Genomic DNA, 18158 nt, shown 5'->3' on the forward strand with positions numbered 1-18158 from the left:
TGGCCGCACTGTATTCGAAGTGTTGCTAGTTAATGTGTTCCATGCCTTACAATATTTAATATTAATGTACTTTAGTTTGTTACTTATGTGTGATTCAACTGTAGATTTTGTTCCTTCCTTCATAAATTATCTTGCGTTATGTGTACTATCGTGCTTTACACCCTGGTTCAGAGAGATGTTGTTTCATTGCTATATACATTATATTTTTACATACATTATATAATGTATATAGTTAAATGACAATAAACTTGACTTGAAATGCAGCTATTTGTTCTAATAGAGAGACACACAGGAAGATGCCATTCCCCACTTCTATTCAGTATTCTGGGGGACTTTGAACATGCAGGGGACTAGGAACAGCCATAATTGGAGAGTTCTGGGAAGACAGTGACCTACCAACATACGAGACTGTAAATCACTTAAGTTGGTGACTTACTACGTCCTTTGATACTTCACCACACTTTTTTTTTTAATCCTCCCCCATCTCATCCTGACCTGGTTCACTGATGGAGAATCTCAACTCAAGATGTCAGCCATCCATCTGCCTCCACGGATGACCCATTACATTCATCCAGCAGTTTATTTCCAAGCTCAAATGTGCAACACCAGGGCTTCAGTCAAAACTCTGACCGGCACTGGGGAAGGACAATGACTGACATGGTCAGTGGTACCCTAGTGCTTCCATTGTAGTGCACAAGAACTCCATCGCGCATTGTTGCAGTGTGCAAAAAGAAAGTAGCAGAAAACATGGAATGTGTCTTAAAATGATATGCCAGACCATATCAGAGATGAGTAAATTTGATGGATTGTCAGTGATTCCAACTGGCTGATAGAGCATATTCAGTAATATTACTAGTCACTCAGTTGAAACTCTGAGCACATTCAACTTGACCATTTTGGAATTCAAACAGTAGAATACATAACTCAAACAGAGATGATGTAAGAGATATTAATCCACAGTTCATGGCATTTGCAGAGAACTCGCACATATTCCTTCATGATTCCACATATTACTGAATAAATCTTTAATGAAATATGATCAGCAGCATGTGCAATAAAATAGATTATTAGTGTTTGCCAAGTTTAGAATGCAATTGAATAGTTGAATATGGATTACCATGTGTCCTTTACAATTAATGAGTGTTATTCTGTGCTTGTTTGTATAGGGAAATAAATCTAATAACAAAACCCTGAAGCGAACTAGAAAATTTGTTGTAGATGGGGTGGAAGTAAGTGTCACCACGTCAAAGATTATTGGTGAAGATGAGAAGAAAACTGAAGAAATGCGATTCCTAAGGTACTTGGACTTTTTGAAGCTAAAGATGTTTGACTGATAACAACATGCACAAAATGCTGGAGGAACTCAGTAGGCTAGGCAGCATCTATGTGGGGGGGGTGGGGGGGAAGTACAGTTGACTTTTCAGGTCTTAGCCCGAAATGTCAACTGCACTTTTTTTTCCATAGATGCTGCATGGCCTGCTGAGTTCCTCCAGCATTTTGGATTTCCAGCATCAGCAGATTTTCTCTTGTTTGTGATTTGATTTGCAACACATAGCATTTGATGTCTTCACAACCTACTTGGAGTTCTTTATTTTAGTTTACAAGGTTTGCCTGTGAATTTGAACAAAACTCATTTCTATAACAATGGAAACTGTGACTTATTAATTCTAGGTGGGCATTTGTATGTTATTGAAATGGTTTTTTGCTTTATTATGAAGGATATTTGTAAGATTTTAATAAATTAAGTTCATACAAAAATTGCCTTATCTGTAGCACATCACTGACCCTCTCAACCTTACATTCTTGTTTTAAATTAACAGGAGACAGGAGTTACGGGAGTTGCGATTACTTCAGAAGGAGGAACATCGGGCTCAAACTCAACTTAATTTGAAGCTACAGCAACAGTTGGAGCAAATGCTTCGCCGCTTTGAACAAGAAATGAATGTAGGAATTATTTATTTTTCTCTTTATACTACTTGTGACATGTGACAAAATGGCCATGAAAATTGGAGTACCATGTCTCCTCCTAGCTTAGTTCTTTGAGAAATGAAGTCCAAGTTCTAAATACTTTTTCAGAAGTAATTTGAGGAATAAAAACTAGAGATTAACAGGTCACCATTAAAACTTTGCAAGTATGTTTGGCATTAGCTCATCAAAGCACTTTGATAGCGTGAGCTACGATTTTCAGTAGTCTTTAATAATGCAAACAAACAAAAAAAAATTTCTCTGTAGGCAAAAAGGAAGTTCTTTGACACAGAGTTGGAGAATTTGGAAAGACAACAGAAACAACAAATTGAGAAAATGGAACAGGACCACACAAACCGGTTGCGTGACGAAGCCAAACGAATCAAAGCTGAGCAAGAGGGGGAGTATGCCAAATTCATGGATCAAATGAAAGCAAAGAAGAAAGAGGTAAAAAAATACAAATGCAATAAATTATGTTATTAAGTTAGCTTCCCAGCAAGCTTGCAGAAAAATGTTGAATCATGAAATGTAATCATAACAAGCAGTATGTGTAATAATAACTATTAGTAACAATTAAATCCTTTTACTTGGTTGTAGGCCTTCAAATTACTACTTGATATTAGTATTGTATTCATCAAATGCATTTTCTGAGTGGCCTAGTGCAAGTTGCAGATGGTATGCATAACTCAAGTACTGTGGATTTACATTTCCTGTTGTAGTCTAAATATTTAAAATTAGATAATTAAGCTGCCTTTGGTTACTTTGTTTTTAAAACCATATTGTTTTGATTTTTCAACTTCCTTTCATTTACAGAAAACTAAATGTTAATAATATGTGGGATCTGTGGTTTTCTGTTGAAAGTCTATAAATGTACATATTTGCTCACTTTTCATCTTTATACCTGAAGGATGTTGTAAACTTTTTTTATCATTGAAAAATCTGGCTTGTTAATAGCGTTACTGCAGAACTGGTGCTTTTAATGGTGCAGCTTTTTACTTAAAACTGCATACAGTTTGCACTTTTCTACAGTTCGTATTTTTTCTTTTTGCTAGGTGCTTGCTGTTAAAGACTTGCAAGTATCTTTTGAATTGGCTCATCACAAGGGACTATTTTAATGTGTACAAGAGCATGTTGAGGGATCCTGATTTGCATTCTTCTCTAGAGTGCATATCTAATCTTGTATCATAGCATGACTGACATGATGGGAGATATTGTTAGAAAAATAGCAAACATCTCACTTTCCCATTGGTGTGTCAAGCTAGTAATTCTTTAGATTTTGTGTAACTTGAAATCGTCCACAAGATAAGAAAAATAATTGACTCCATAATCAAGTGCTATTATTTTGATCAGAGGGACTCGATGTGTTTTGAGCCTTATTGTTTGATAGGAAAAAGCATCAGAGTGTAGGATTCTTTTGAAATTATTGCAAAAACAGAGCACCGGTTAACAGTGTTATAGACAATTCATTGGGACAGAAAAGAAACTTTTACGATTTCCTGTCTAGCCAGTTTTTTCCCCCAGACACTCATTGTTATAACACCAAAGTCCTATTCTGGGACCTCAGTGAAAACTCTAGTTGTGATTGAAGATGTAAGATTTTATTTTTATGAAACTGTATCCAGTTAGTAAATACGCAGCAAACTTTGCTATGGTGTTTCATTTCATTCGTGCACATATTTTAAAATATACTACCTGGTATAGTATTTAAAACCTGCAGAGACAACAACCCACAATGAAAACATAAACCACTTCCATGCAAAATGACTAATCCATTTATTCAGAAGTAAATTATTTCAGAAAATTGTCTTCCAGTTATTCACAAATCTCCAGCAGTATCTACAACTGAAGAAACAGCTGAGCTTAGAAAACAATAAGCCATTTATGCAAGTTTGTCTGTGCAGCTGTTCCCACCAGAGTAACCCGTTGCTATCTCGCTAGTGTCCCTTTACTTGTCTCTTGTATGCATCAGGAAAGTCATTGCTCTCTGTTTCAGCCTCTCCATGTGTGTTCCATATTCTCATTGCTCCTGAGTAAAGAAATTCTTCTGGAAGAGGAGGGTGATGTGGCCCCTCCTAAACTCTTTTGTGCTTCTGTGTGTGGCATAGATTAAAGATGTATTTGTTTTGTGATTCGTTGCTGACCTTTTGACCATTATTTATTTTTTCAGTGCCAGCTTGACCGCTGCTGTCTACAACTCTTCCAATAATTCCACTCAATATGTAAATAAACTGTTTTAATCATTTTCTTCTCCTTTCAGTGTTACTGTGTCAAAGTTGAGACTCAATATGTCATTTCCTGCTTCATTCCCCAAGGTCTTCAAAGCATCTCTTCATTGTTTCTCTTATCCAAAGCGACACTTCGTCATTCATGACACACAAAGTACTTTGTCTTCTCATCAGGGATTCAGAAACTTTTATATTGATATCCCTGAGACTACCATTCACTTCTTCATGCCTTTCTGTGGCAGGGCAAATTTGTTGCAAAATTTAGTTGAGCTCTTGACAATCCTTTCCATCTGATCACGTTGAAGAAAACTATCAATTATGAAGTATGTTTTGTAAAAAAAAAGGAAGATAATGTAGGGCAGTTAAACGTTTTCAATAAGAGGATGACCTGATTCCAAAAAAAATAGCGGATTTCACTTTGCATCTATTTGAATTGAAATTTGATCTAACTATGGAGCACAGAACTGTGCTTTTTGGGAAGGGTATCTTGCACTTTTCAATGTGGTGCACAACTGCACTGAGAGGTCAGATCTGCTTTGCAGTCTTTTTATTTTGAGACCCTTATTGAACTTAAATTGCATTCTTGTAGCCACAGTTCTGTAATTCAGACACAAAAAAGCTGGAAAGACTGAGCAAGTCAGGCAGTATATGTAATTTAAAGCATGGCTGACATTTCAATTGATGATTTTTCATCAGAACTGAGAGAAGTTTGAGATTTGACATGTTTTAGGTAAGCACAGGGATGAGGGTAGGGAGGAAGAGTGAAAGGTAAAGTCTTTGGAAGGTTGTAGAGGTTAACAGAACATTCAGCAGTTGAAGAGGATAGGTTGAAAGATGTAACCTGGATAGGGGGCATCAGCAGCAGCAGCTACTGTGTGAAGGAAAGCATCAGAGCATTGATCATAATCTGAGATTGTCCTAATCGAGTCCAGGAGGCTGTAGTATGCTTCATTTAAAGAAGTAATGCTTATTTAAGTTGAGCTGGATGCTGGAAAAAGGTCATTGGAGTTGAAAGCAGGCACAACTGGAAGTTAAGGTCACAGGAATCCTGAAAGATGCCCACACAGCTGTAGTTCTGTATTTGGTGACATGAATGTAATTTTGAGAAAAGTAGAATGTAAATAGCTGTTTTGCTTAGAAATTAGAACCTTGAATGGTGGAGAGGGTTATTTTGTGTTTAGGGTTATGGAGTTGGTGATGGTTGAGGAGTGAAAGCAGATGCAGCTCTCTCTACACCTGAATGGGAAAGGGAGAGGTGAACAATGGTGGTCACTGAATTATTTCTGGTGTCAGAGAGAATATTCTTCTTCGAATTCTGCTGCTGCCTAAGTTGCTGAGCATTATCTGTATATTGTGTTATTGCAGACTTATATCTTCTGGAGTATTTTATATACTGGTGCAGTGCACAGTAGGTGTAGCTGAGAATTAATTTTGAAGTACAATGAAACATAATTAATCAATAGAAAATTGAAATACTTTATATATTTATCTTAACTAACCGTAACAAAATGGCACAAATGGACTTCATACTTAGTTTCACCACCCACATTCTTGATCCTGAAATCTCTGCCCTTGATCCAGATGATTAAGTTAACTGTTAAAATATGTATTTTTGTTGCACATTAGGTAAAGAGTGAGGTTGAAAACCTTCCCAGAAACCAACGCAAAGACAGCTTGAAACAAAAAATGGGAGAATTTGCACAGAAGAAAAAAACACAGGTAGCAGCACTAAGTGGCAATAATGAATTAAAACGGGCCTAAAACTGGATAAGTAAGCTGCTTCTACCTGTCCTTGATTTCAATTGGCCAAAGCTTTAAGATTTTTTTTAAACTTCTCTCTGTCTACCACATCTAAAAACATATTTGCTTTCTTTTGTTCCATTTATATATTATAAGCAAAGAAAAACTCTTGGAGGAACTCGGCAGGACCAAATCTATAGACCAAAGGAAGGGTCAATATTTTGGGTCAAGTGGGACTGAAGGTGTAGGGCAAAAAAGGCCAGTATAAAGAGGTGAGAAGGAGGGGTGGATCAGGAGTGGAACAATTTGAAATGGGGAATGATAGCAGATGGACCCAGGTGGGAAAAGTGGAAGTTTAGAGATGGAGATCTGGTAGTGATAGATGTAAATGGATAAGTGTAGAAAAATAGGCAAATGGAACCACTTGGAAAAAGATGGAGGCAGGGGCTAGAAGGTGATATGTGGAACCAGAGAAGGGGGTGGAACCATATGGGGAAGAGAGGAGGAAGGGTAGGCTGAGGGAGGAAAACCCCATATGGATCGGGGGGGGGTGTGGGGGTGATGAGCAGATGGAGCTAGGTAGGTTAGGATGTTGAATCCAGGTAATGGAGAATAAGGTAAATGGAAACATTGAATAAAGGCAGAAAAAACCTCAGTACACAGGTAGAAGTGGGAAAGGAACACTGAGAGTGGGTTCATACCATTGAGTTGTAGGCTACCCAAGTGGAATATGAGGTGTTCTTGATTGGACTGTCTGACTGTACTACTGATATACACTATTAATTAATCTATTAATTAGCTCTTGCAAAGAACTAACCACACACTGCAAACATGGATATCTTTTTCCTAGCTTATTTTCTGTTTTCTCTTCACTCTTGCAAACTTGTGGGGGTGGGGGTGGGGGGGGTAATATTCCAATGTGTTTCATATGATCTACTTGGGATTTGGGTCTTAGTTTAATGAAGCTACTTAAATTGTGTTAACAGCTGGGTTCAATGAAGTTAAAGATTAGAGGCAGTTCTTAATATTGGATACTTTGGCTGAATAACCTCTAATTGTTCTTTTCCTGCAGTGTACAGTATAAGCACTATTGGTGTAACAGTAGTGGTGGCATCTGGATGTGCATTGCTTCAAAGTGTTCTGTTTACATTGTGAATGATAACAACATTAAAATACCAGACCATGAGAAACAGCAGCTGGGCTACCCCATGGAACTGAGTAATTGTGGCTATGTATTTAACTCCAGGGTACCCAACCTAGAGTTCACAGACCCTCCGCTTAAAAAAAGTTGGGAACCCCTGATCTAACTATTCTTGAATGCTTACTCAAAATTCAAAGTAAGTTCATTATCAAAGTACAAAAATGTCACTATATACAACCCTAAGATTCATTTTCTTGCAGGCATACTCAATAAATCCATAATAGAATAATAACTATAATAGATAAATGAAAGGCTACACCGACTTTAGCATTCAGCCGCTGTGCAGAAGACAACAAACAGTGTAAATACAAACAAGAAATAATAATAAATAAATAAGCAATAAATACCTAGAACACGAGTTGAAGAGCCCTTAACAATGAAGTCCATAGATTCTGGGAGCATTTCATTGATGGGCCAAGAGAAGTTGAGTGAAGTTATCCCCTTTGGTTCAAGAGCCAGATGATTGAGATAATAACTATTCCTGAGCCTGATGGTTTAGACTATAGGATATAGGAGCACAATTAGGCCATTTGGCCCTTTGAGTCTGCTGTAGCATTTTGTCATGGCTGATTGATTTTTCCCTCTCAGTCCCAATCTCCTGCCTTCTCCCCATATCCCTTCATACCCTGACTAATCAAAAATCTATTAACCTCTGCCTTAAATATACACAATAACTGGCCTCCACAGTCACCTATGGCAACAAATTCCACAGGTCCATTACCCTCTGGCTAAAGAAATTCCTTCTCCTCTCCATTTCAAAAGGACGGCTCCATTCTGAGGTGTGCTCTAGGACTCCCCCACCAGAGGAAACATTCTCTCCACATCCACTATCAAGGCCTTCCAACATTCGATAACTTTCAATGAGGTCCCCTCTCATTCTTCTGGATTCTAGTGAATAGGGGCCCAGAGCCATCAAACACTCTTCAAGTGACAAGCCATTCAATCCTGGAATCTTTCTCGTGAGCCTCCTTTAAACCTTCTCCAGTGTCAGCACATCCTTTCTTAAATAAGAGGTCCAAAACTGCTCACAATGCTGCAAGTGAAGCCTTACCAGTGTCTTACAAAGCCTCAGCATTACATCGCTTTTATGTTCTAGTCCTCTTGAAATAAAAGCTGACATCACATTTGCCTTCCTCACCCACCGACTCAACAGATCTGATCTGTATAAACAGTATGCAAGACAAACTTCTCACTGTATCTCAGAACATGCGGCAATAATAAACCAACGTACTGCTTTCTTTTCACCAGTATCAATTTCTCAACTGTGGAGGAGAACAGAGGTCATGTTTCATTAATGACAGCTCATCGATCAGGAGGGTAATTTCTGTTGCCCTGCTCCACAGCTGCCCGATCTGATAAGCGTTTCTGTTTTTTCTATTTTCAATGTTGTGGGTGGTTCTGCAGGATGCTGCCATTGTGAGGAGAGACAAGGCAACAGAGCTAACATTGACAGCTCCCACCCATGTCACAGCGATCTGAATCCTCTCACCTTTCTGTTAGATGTTAATTACTGGTATTTGTAACATTAAGCATGTTTCCCACTTAAAGCAGAATGTTGAACAATAAACTAATGATATACAGATGGGTTGCTGCCTGCCTGTGGTGTGACCTGGGTGGTTGGGGATGCTGCTTTCCCGCAGCAATGCTGTGTGTAGATGTGCTCAGTTGTGGGGAGGGCTTTTCCCATGATGGACTGGCCATATCCACTACTTTTCATGGGATTTTTCGTTCAAGGGCATTGGTGTTTCCTTACCAGGCTGTGATGCAGCCAGTCAATGTATTCCATCACACGCATATAGAAGTTTTAAAAAGTTTTAGATGTTATGCTAAATCATGCTGAATCTTCACAAACTCAGGGAAGTAGGAGCTGTGCTTTCTTCATAATTGCACTTAAGTGCACTGGGGCCCAGGACAGGTCCTCTGGACTGATAACACCCAGGAATTTAAAGTTGCTGACCCTCTCCACCTCTGACTTCCCCGATGAGGACTGGCTCATTGACCGCTAGTTTCTGCCCCCTGAAGTAATGCTCAGTTCCATGGTCTTGCTGACATTGAGTAAGACTTTGTTGTGGCATCACTCAGTCTGATTTTCAGTCTCCCTCCTATATGCTGATTTGACACCACCTTTGATTAGGTCTATGTCAGTGGTGTCGTCAGCAAACTCAAATGTGGCATTGGAGCTGTGCTTAGCCATGTCATAAAGCAAGAAGAGCAGGGGACTAAGGTGCACCTGTGTTGATGGAGATCATGGAGATGTTAGTGCAAATCCAAACTGACCAGGGTTTGCAAATGAGGAAATCGAGATCCAATTGCACAGGAGATATTGAGGCCAATATCTTGAAGCTTATTGATTAGTTTTGAGGGGATGATAGTATTGAACACTGATTTTTAATTGATGACGAGCATCCTGGTACAGTCGGCCCTCCTTATCCGCGAGGGATTGGTTCCGGGACCCCTCGCGGATACCAAAAAACGTGGATGCTCAAGTCCCATATTCAACCTGTTTTAATGTGGTGGACCTTAGGACCCAGCGGAACCCCGGACCTTGTTTAACTTGTCTCAGTGTGTTGGACATTAGGACCCAGCGGCGGAGCTCTGAATCCACAGTGTTTCTGTTCACAAAAATAACCACGATCGCGATTTAAAATAAAGTGGAAATAATAAAGCAATCAGAAAGAGGTGAAACGCCATCAGTCATTGGAAAAGTGTTAGGCTACGGTCGGTCAACGATCGGAACAATTTTAAAGAATAAAGTGAGAAAATCCCTGCCCCAATGAAAGCTACAGTTATTACTAAGCAACGCAGTGGTTTAATTTTGGGGTTTTGGGTTTTTGATGCTCCACATCAACCTGGCAGGGTTGGACAGCGCGCTGGGGAGCAGTCTGTCACTGGATCGAACTCGGGAATTTTCGTTCCCGAGCCCGGCACTGAAACATACATTTCTTAAGTTTTATATGCATAGGAAGGTAAAATATATACTATATACTAAGACAAACGTTTGACTAACTGACGGGAAATAATACTGGATGTACCTGTTCCGACTTACTTAGTAAGAGAACTTCGGTTTTTTTTTAATCCCGATCCACAATAACCAACGCACACCCTCCTGTATACTTTAAATCATCTCTAGGTTACTTATAATACCTAATACAATGTAAATGCTATGTAAAATAGTTGTTATGCTACATTGTTTAGGGAATAATGACAAGAAAAAAAAGTCTGTAGATGCTCGAATAAAAGTGCTGGAAGAGCACTTCCGGGTTTTCTCGATTCACGGTTGTTTGAATTCATGCATTTGGAACTCATGGATAAGGAGAGCCGACTGTATATGCATCCTTTCTGTCCAGATGTTCCAGGGTTGAGTACAGAGTCAGTGGGCAAATTAGAACAGATCCACGGCACTTCTCAGGCAGGGGTTGATGTGTTTGATCACCAATTCCTCAAAACACTCCATCACTGTGGATGTAAGTGCTACTGGACCATAGTCATTGGTGCAGGTTACCTCATTCTTCTTAGGTACTGGTATAAGTGAAACCTGCTTTTAGCAGGTGGAAACCTCCGACTGCTGAAGCGAGAGGTTAAAAGATCTCAGTCAGATACCCCATGTGGGCTCTCACCCCTGAAGGATGATTGCATGTCTGCCTCAGAGACCGAAGTCATAGGATCATTGGAGCCTGTGGGCATTTATGATGGTTCCTCCATGTTTTGACAGTCAATGCAAGCACAGAAGGCATTGAGCTCATCAAGAAGCAAATCCCTGTTGTCTCCTATGTCACTTGGTTTAACTTTATAAGAGTTGATAGAATTCAAGACCTGACACAACTGTCGAGTGTCCTTTGTTGATTCAAGTTTAGTGCAGAGTTGTCACTTTGTCCATGAGATGGCTTTCCAGAGATCGTACCTGGACCTCTTGTGACTTACTTGGTCACCGCACTTGAATGCCTCTGATCTGGCCCTCAGCAGATTGCAGATCTCGTGACTTGTCCCCAACCAGAAGGCCCGGATGACTGAATGATTTTGTGGGGACACACTCATCTACATGAGTTCTTGAACATAGTCCAGTCTTCTGACTCAAAGCAGTCTCTTCTGCCTCCCTCAGCTACCTTTTTGTTGTCCTAATCTCTGGAGCCTTGCTCTTTTAACCTCTGCTTGTATGCTGGTAAGAGAAGTACAGCCAAGTGATCAGATTTCCTGACATGTGATCTGGGCATGGAACAGTAAGTATTCTTTATCTTAGTAAAACAATGGTCTAATGTAATGGGACCTCTGATGCTACAAGTTATATGCTGATGGTAATTGGGCAGAGATTTCTTCAAGCAAGCCTGATATAAGTCCCTGACTATGATTTGAAATGTGTGTTTTTTGTTTTGTGATGGCATCATGCAGTATCTCAAGTGTTTGATTATAGTCAGCTGCTATGTAAATTTTGGTGAGGATCACTGATGAGAACTCCCTAAATAAATAGAACGGATGGCATTTGATAGTTAGGTGTTCAATGTAAGGGGAACAAGAGTTCCTTGCTCCCCTTACTGCCGCACTGGAGCAAAACTGAGAGTTTATCATGAGCCCACACCTTCACCTTTTGCCTTTTCTGAATCAGCAGTTGGGTTCATCCTGTGAATCAAGAAATCTTCAGGTCTGATTGCCATATCTGGCAAGCTGTGAGTAAGCCATGTCTCTGTTAAACATAGAACACAACAATCTCTTGTTTCCTTTTGATATAGCAATCTTGCCCTCAGGTCCTCAATTTTGTTCTTCAATGACTGCACATGTGGTGACAATGCTGGGTAGAGGGGATCTCAATCCTCTGTTTTAGCCTAGCTTGGAGTCCTGCCTTGCCCCCCCCCCCCACCACCTCACTTCTGGCCATGGCGATGAAGCTTTGTTCGCTTAAAGGTGCCATACCTGCTTGAGAGTAAAGTCTGCCAAGTGAGTTTTGATGTGTTGCAGATATATTTCTGCAATGACCAGTCTTTTGTTTAGAGGATGTTTAAAATTGCGCAGTTACATATTGTGTAATTACACACATAACTAAACTAGTATTTTTAAATTGTAGGAGAATTGAACATAGCAAATTTCACATTAAAGGCCAATACCTGGTCTGAAAGATCTTTGTAATGAGATAAAAATTGCATTTTGGGAAGGGTGAAGGGTCAAGTGGAGGTCCAGGACTATTCTGAGTCCTCTTTCAATGCCGACCCATGAAATTCTGCAAATAATTTCTGTCTATTGTATGCAATAATTATAGATATTTGGCAAGTTATTTAGAGACCAAAATATGATCTTGTCCATAGTTTTTCATTTACTCTAGAATTAGAATTTTTTCAGTCCATGGGTAAAACACTTCAGCAAGGATCTTACTGTGGTAAGTTGTGAAGTTGTGAAACACACTCCAGTCCTGCAGAAGGGTCTCTACCTGAAATGTTGACTGTTAATTCCTCTTCTTGGATGCTGCCTGACCTGACTTCCTCCAGCTTTCTCTGTGGTTCCTGTAAATTGAGCAACACTGAGCCATGTCATCTGTAGAAATTCTCTGACTCAGCAGTCTTTGGATGTATAAAGGGAGGAGGGGAGAATGAATACAGGGCCCTATTGGAGGACTTCATCAAATAGTGCAAGCTGAATCATCTGCAGCTCAACATCAGTAAGACAGAAGAGATGGTGATGGACTTTAGGAAGATTAAGTCTGCACTGTTCCCACTGTTCTCATGGTGAACATGGTGAACCTCATGGTGAGGTTGTGAATGTGGTGAAGACCTACAAGTACCTGGGGGTGCACCTGGATGACAGACTTGAGTGGAGCACCAACACTGAGGCTGTATACAAGAAAGACCAGAGTCACCCCTATTTCCTGAGGAGACTATGGCCCTTTAGAGTATGCAGGCCTCTCCTTCACAAGTTTTACTTGTCTGTTGTTGCCAGTACAATCTTTTATATGGTGGTGTGCTGGGGTAATGCATCAACATGGGTGATGCCAACAGGCTCAGTAAACTGATTAGAAAGGCTGGCTCTGTTATAGGAGTCAAACTGCACACACTGGAGGCTGTGGTAGAACAAAGGACCATCAGAAAATCCTGGCAATTCTGGGCAGTGTTTCTCACCTTCTGCATGCCACCTTGACTGAACAGAGGAGCACTTTTAGTAATAGACTTAAGACAGCTGCACTGCTCCAAAGAGCACTATATGAGGTCATTCTTACTGTCAGCAATTAGGCTCTATAATGAGTCAAACTATAGGCAAGGAGGTGACGACCCTCTCCTGTTAGACCGTTTGAGGTAACATTTTTTTTAATTCTTCTCTTCTAATATTTGTATATCTGTACACTTGCAATGCTACTATGACATTGTAATTTCCTTTGGGATCAATAAAGGATCTATCTATATTAAATTCAACAAATGTGAAACTTTATAGGAATCATTACAAACATTGCCAGATTACAAATGAAATCTCAGTTGATGTAGTGTAATGCCTTTGGAAGGAGCTCAGTGTGCTTCATCCACTGAGTCTCATGAAATAGTTTACCAAGAAGCCCATCCTCAGCCTGTAGCACTAAACTGATTGTACAGTCACATTGGTGCAATATAGTTTACCCTCTGCCTCAAATTCATTTCATGCATTTGGATGGAATCAAATTTCCGAGCAAACTACAGCTCATTTTACAGCAATATCTGGGATGAATTTGAAGGAAGTAGGCTCAATGTTTTCTGAACTGTGATCTATAAAAACTACAGGCTAATTGCCTTTAGACAACTCTGCTGTTCATAATCATTACATAAGCAAGAAATTTCATGTGCCACTTGCAGAGTATCATGGGCTTTTTCTGCACTGGAACCAAAGTTGATTTCAGCATGCTATAGTTGATGCGAATTTTCGGTTGTAGCAGTGTAAACACGCTAAGTGCATTCTTTTTAAAGGGACGCATTATTATACAAGACATTAGGATTTGTTACAGCAATTGATGCTTAGGAGGGAAGTGGAACATTGCTGTCTGGAAGATAGAGGAACTGGAGCAGCCTGGTGCTGTGACTACAAAAATTGTTCTTTAAGTGTTGGGGCTATAGAGAATGTCCAGGTCCACAGCCAGATACTTCTGTCAGAAAGTTTCCAGGGAGGTCTCTGTAAGCACACAAGCACAGACTGTACATGCCTGTGCTTTAGAAAAGTTTGCATTGCAGACAAATACTTGTCTACTCTGCCTCCTTTCCTTGACTACAGATATGGGTGATTTCCCTTCTTGCGAAAGTAAGCAGCAGATCAGGAGATGTAGCAGAGATTAACAACCAGGAATGAACTGGAGGCTAAGAAGCTGAGATGGAATGTCACCCTGACCCCTCTGCAAAAGAGTTGACATGAACTCTGAAGTTGCAGGAAGTCACAGATGTTGGCGAGAACAAAAATGCAGTTTGTGTGGTCCTTTTTTAAAGAGCATTGTTTTAGTGGAAGTGGGTATTAGCATTTTTTTTAGATCAATGGGCAGAATTCGGTCATAATGAGCACTTGTTAGGCAATGCAAGATTTAAAAAGAGTCGAGACCTTTTGGGACTTTTCAACAGCTTTCAATAAGCATTCTATAAGGCACTTGTCAAAGGCCAATATAACGTTAGGGAATTGGAGCTGCAGCTGGTTGACCTTAAGCTCATATGTAAGAATGAGGAGATGATAGATAGGAGCTATAGGAAGGTTGTCACCCCAAAGTTGAAGGAGTTGATTATCAGGAGATGGAAAGGGAATAGACAACCAGTGCAGAGTACTGGTGGCCATTCCTCTCAATAATTAACAGCTTTGGATACTATTAGGATGTATGACCCCTAGCAGGAGAAGTCCTCAGTGACCGGGTCCCTGACACTGAGTCTGATTCTGTGGCTCAGAAGGGAAGAGGGAGAAGGGATGTAGAAGAGGTAGTAGTGATGGGGGATTCTTTAGACAGATGAGAAGGCAGGAGATACAGTGGATGTGAGAGTCACCTGGATAGTGTTGTTTCACAGGTTCTAGGGTCAGGATGTCTGGGATCAGATCTACAGCAATCTAAAGGGGGAGGGTGATCAGCCAGAAGTCGTGGTACATATTGGTACCAATGACGTGCGGAAAGGGGATTAGGTCCTGAAGAAAGAATATGGGGAGTTGGGTAGAAAACTGAAAGCAAGCCCTCCAGGGTAATAATCTCTAGATTGCTGCCTGTGCCACACGCCAGTGAGTGTAAGAATAGGATGGTTGGGCGGATGAATGCATGGCTGAGGAATTGGTGCTGAAGGCAGTGTTTCACATTTCTGCATCATTGTATCTCTTCTGAGGAAGATGTGACCTATACAAAAAGGACTAGCTGCACTTGAACTCCAGGGGACCAGCATCCTTGTGGGCAGGTTTGCCAGAGCTGTTGGAGGATTTAAATTAATTTGGCAGCCAGATGGGAATTGGAGTGATAGGGATGAGAATGGGTGTGGTTGATGTACACGCAGAAGCCGTGTCTAGTGAAACTGTGGAAGGACAGGCAGATAATGGGGCAAAATTGTAGTCAAGTGGGATGAGTTGAAGTGCAACATGTGGGCAAAATTGAAAGGAACTGAATGTGCTATATTAGAATGCGCACAGTATAAGGAATAAGGTAGATCTTGTAGCATAATTGGAAATTGGCATATATGATGTGGCCATCAGGGAATTGTAGCTGAAAGGAGAGCTAGTTGGCAGCTTAATATTCAAGGATACACACTGTATCAAAAGCACAGGCAGGTAGGCAGAGGGGGTGGGGTGGTCTGTTGATTAAAAAAAAAATGAAATAAAATCCTTGGAGATGGGATTGAAAATGTAGCATCTTTATGGGTAGAGTTAAACTGCAAGGGTAAAAAGATCCTGATGGGAGCTATATATGGGCCTCTGGACATTAGCCGGCCTGTGGGGTACAAATTAGAATGAGAGACAAAAAGGCATGTAAGTGGGTAATGTTGCGATAGTCATGGGGGTTTCAATATACAGGTACATGGGGAAAATCCAGTTGATGCTGGATCCCGAGAGTAGGAATTGTAGAATGCCTCCAAGGGGTGTGTGTGTCTTAAACAGCAGCTTGTGGTTGAGCCCACTTAAGGAAAAGGCACTTCTGGTTCATCACACATCACCCAATCCAGGTTTGATTAAGAACTTAAGATAAAGGAGCCCTTAGGAGGCAGTGATCATAATATGATAGAATTCACCCTGCAGTTTGAGAGAGAGAGAGAGAGAGAGAGAGAGAAGCTAAAATCAAATGTATCAGTATTAAAGTGGAATAAAGGGAATTACAGAAGCATGAGAGAGGAGCTGGCCAGAGTTGATTGGAAGGCAGGCACTACCAGGGATGACAGAACAGCAATAGCTAGTGTTTCTGGGAGCAATTTGGAAGGTGCAGAATAGATACATCTGAAAGTAGTAGTATTTTAATGGGAGAATGAGGGAACTGTGGCTGACAAGGGAAGCAAAGGAAGAGGGTATGTAATTTGCAAAAATTAGTGGGAAGCTAGAGAATTGCGAAGTTTTTCAAGCAGACCATTTTAAAAAAAAAGAGGAATGATGAATGACTAAGGTAAGCTAGTCAATAATATAAAAGAGGATACCAAATGTTTTTCAGATATTTAAGAGTAAAAGAGAGACAAGAGTGGATATTGGAGTGCTGGAAAATGACACTGGAGAGGTAGTAATGGGGGTAGACAAAGAAATAGCAGTGAGGCTTGCGTGTTTTGTGTCAGCCTTCACTGTGGAAGACACCAGAAGTATGCCAGAAATTCAAGAGTTTCAGGGTAGAAGTGAATGTACTTGTTTTTTACCAGGGAGTAGGTGCTTGGGAAGCTGAAAGGTCTGAAAGCAGTTAAATTGCTTAGCCCAGATGGACTGCATCCCAAGGTAGCTGAAGAGATTGTGGAGGCATTAGTAATGATCTTTCAAGAATCACTCGATTCTAGTATGGTTCTGGAGAATTGGAAGGTTGTAAATCTCACTCCATTCTTTAAGAAGGGAGAGAGGCAAAAGACAGGAAATTACAGGCCAGTTAACCTGATTTAAGTGGTTGGGAAGATGTTGGAGGCAATTGTTAAGGATGTGGTTTCCGGGTACTTGGAAGCACTTGATAAAATAGGCTGAAGTCAGCATGGCTACCTTAGTGGGAAATTTTTCTTGACAAACCTGTTGGAGTTCTTTGAGGAAAAAAGAAGCAGGATAGATAAAGGAGAGTCAGTGGATGTTTTTTACTTGGATTTTCATAAGGCCTTTGACAGTGTGCTGCACATGAGGCTGCTAGACAAGGTAAGAGCCCATGGTGTTTCAGGAGAGATACCAGCATAGATAAAGATTGGTTGACTGGCAGTTTGCAAAGAGTGGAATAAAGGTGACTCTTCCGGTTGGCTGCTGGTGACTAGAGGTGTTCCACAGCGGTCAGTGTTGGGAATGTTTTTCACATATGTCAGTGATTTGGATGGACGGAATTGATGGTTTTGTGACCAAGTTTGAGGATGATATGAAGATGGGTGTAGGGTCAGGTAGTGTTGAGGAAGCAAGGAGCCTTCAGAAGGCCTTAGACAGATTAGGAGAATGGGCAAAGAAGTGGCAAATGGAATATCGTGTAGGGAAGTGAACAGTTATGCACTTTGGTAGAAGGAATAAGGGTGTTTACTATTTTCTAAACAGAAGGAGAATCTAAAAATCAGAGATGAAAAAGGGACTTCGTGGTTCTCAAGCAGGACTCCCTAAAGGTTATCTTGCAGGTTGAGTTGGTGTTAAGGCAGGCAAATACAATGTTAGCATTTATTTCGAGAGGACTAGAATAGAAAAGCAAGGATGTAATTCTGAGACTTTATAGGGCATTTGATCAGACTGCATTTGGAGTAATTGTGAGAAGTTTTGGGGCCTCTTCTCTAAGAAAGGATGTGCTGGCATTAGAGGGGGTCCTTAGAATGTTCACGAGAATGAAAAGTTTAATATAAGAGCTTTTGATGGCTCTGACTCTATACTCGCTAGAGTTTGGAATGAGGGAGTGTATCATAGAAACCTGTGGCACATTGGAAGGC

General features: G+C 40.5%; 1 protein-coding gene across 2 annotated transcripts in view; it reads left to right on the plus strand.

The window, feature by feature from the left end:
• The window catches only part of stk10 (serine/threonine kinase 10), a 125885-nt gene that overhangs the window by 88035 nt on the left and 19692 nt on the right, over positions 1-18158 (plus strand). Inside the window, exons 10-13 of one of the 2 annotated variants that reach the window (XM_072263722.1) lie at positions 1167-1297; positions 1821-1944; positions 2233-2412; positions 5817-5909. In XM_072263722.1, coding sequence (XP_072119823.1) covers positions 1167-1297; positions 1821-1944; positions 2233-2412; positions 5817-5909 — 528 coding nt within the window. The remainder of the gene's footprint in view (positions 1-1166; positions 1298-1820; positions 1945-2232; positions 2413-5816; positions 5910-18158) is intronic. The other variant, XM_072263723.1, reaches the window with a different exon arrangement.

This window comes from Mobula birostris, chromosome 7, assembly GCF_030028105.1.
Source record: "Mobula birostris isolate sMobBir1 chromosome 7, sMobBir1.hap1, whole genome shotgun sequence".
Lineage (NCBI taxonomy): Eukaryota > Metazoa > Chordata > Chondrichthyes > Myliobatiformes > Myliobatidae > Mobula > Mobula birostris.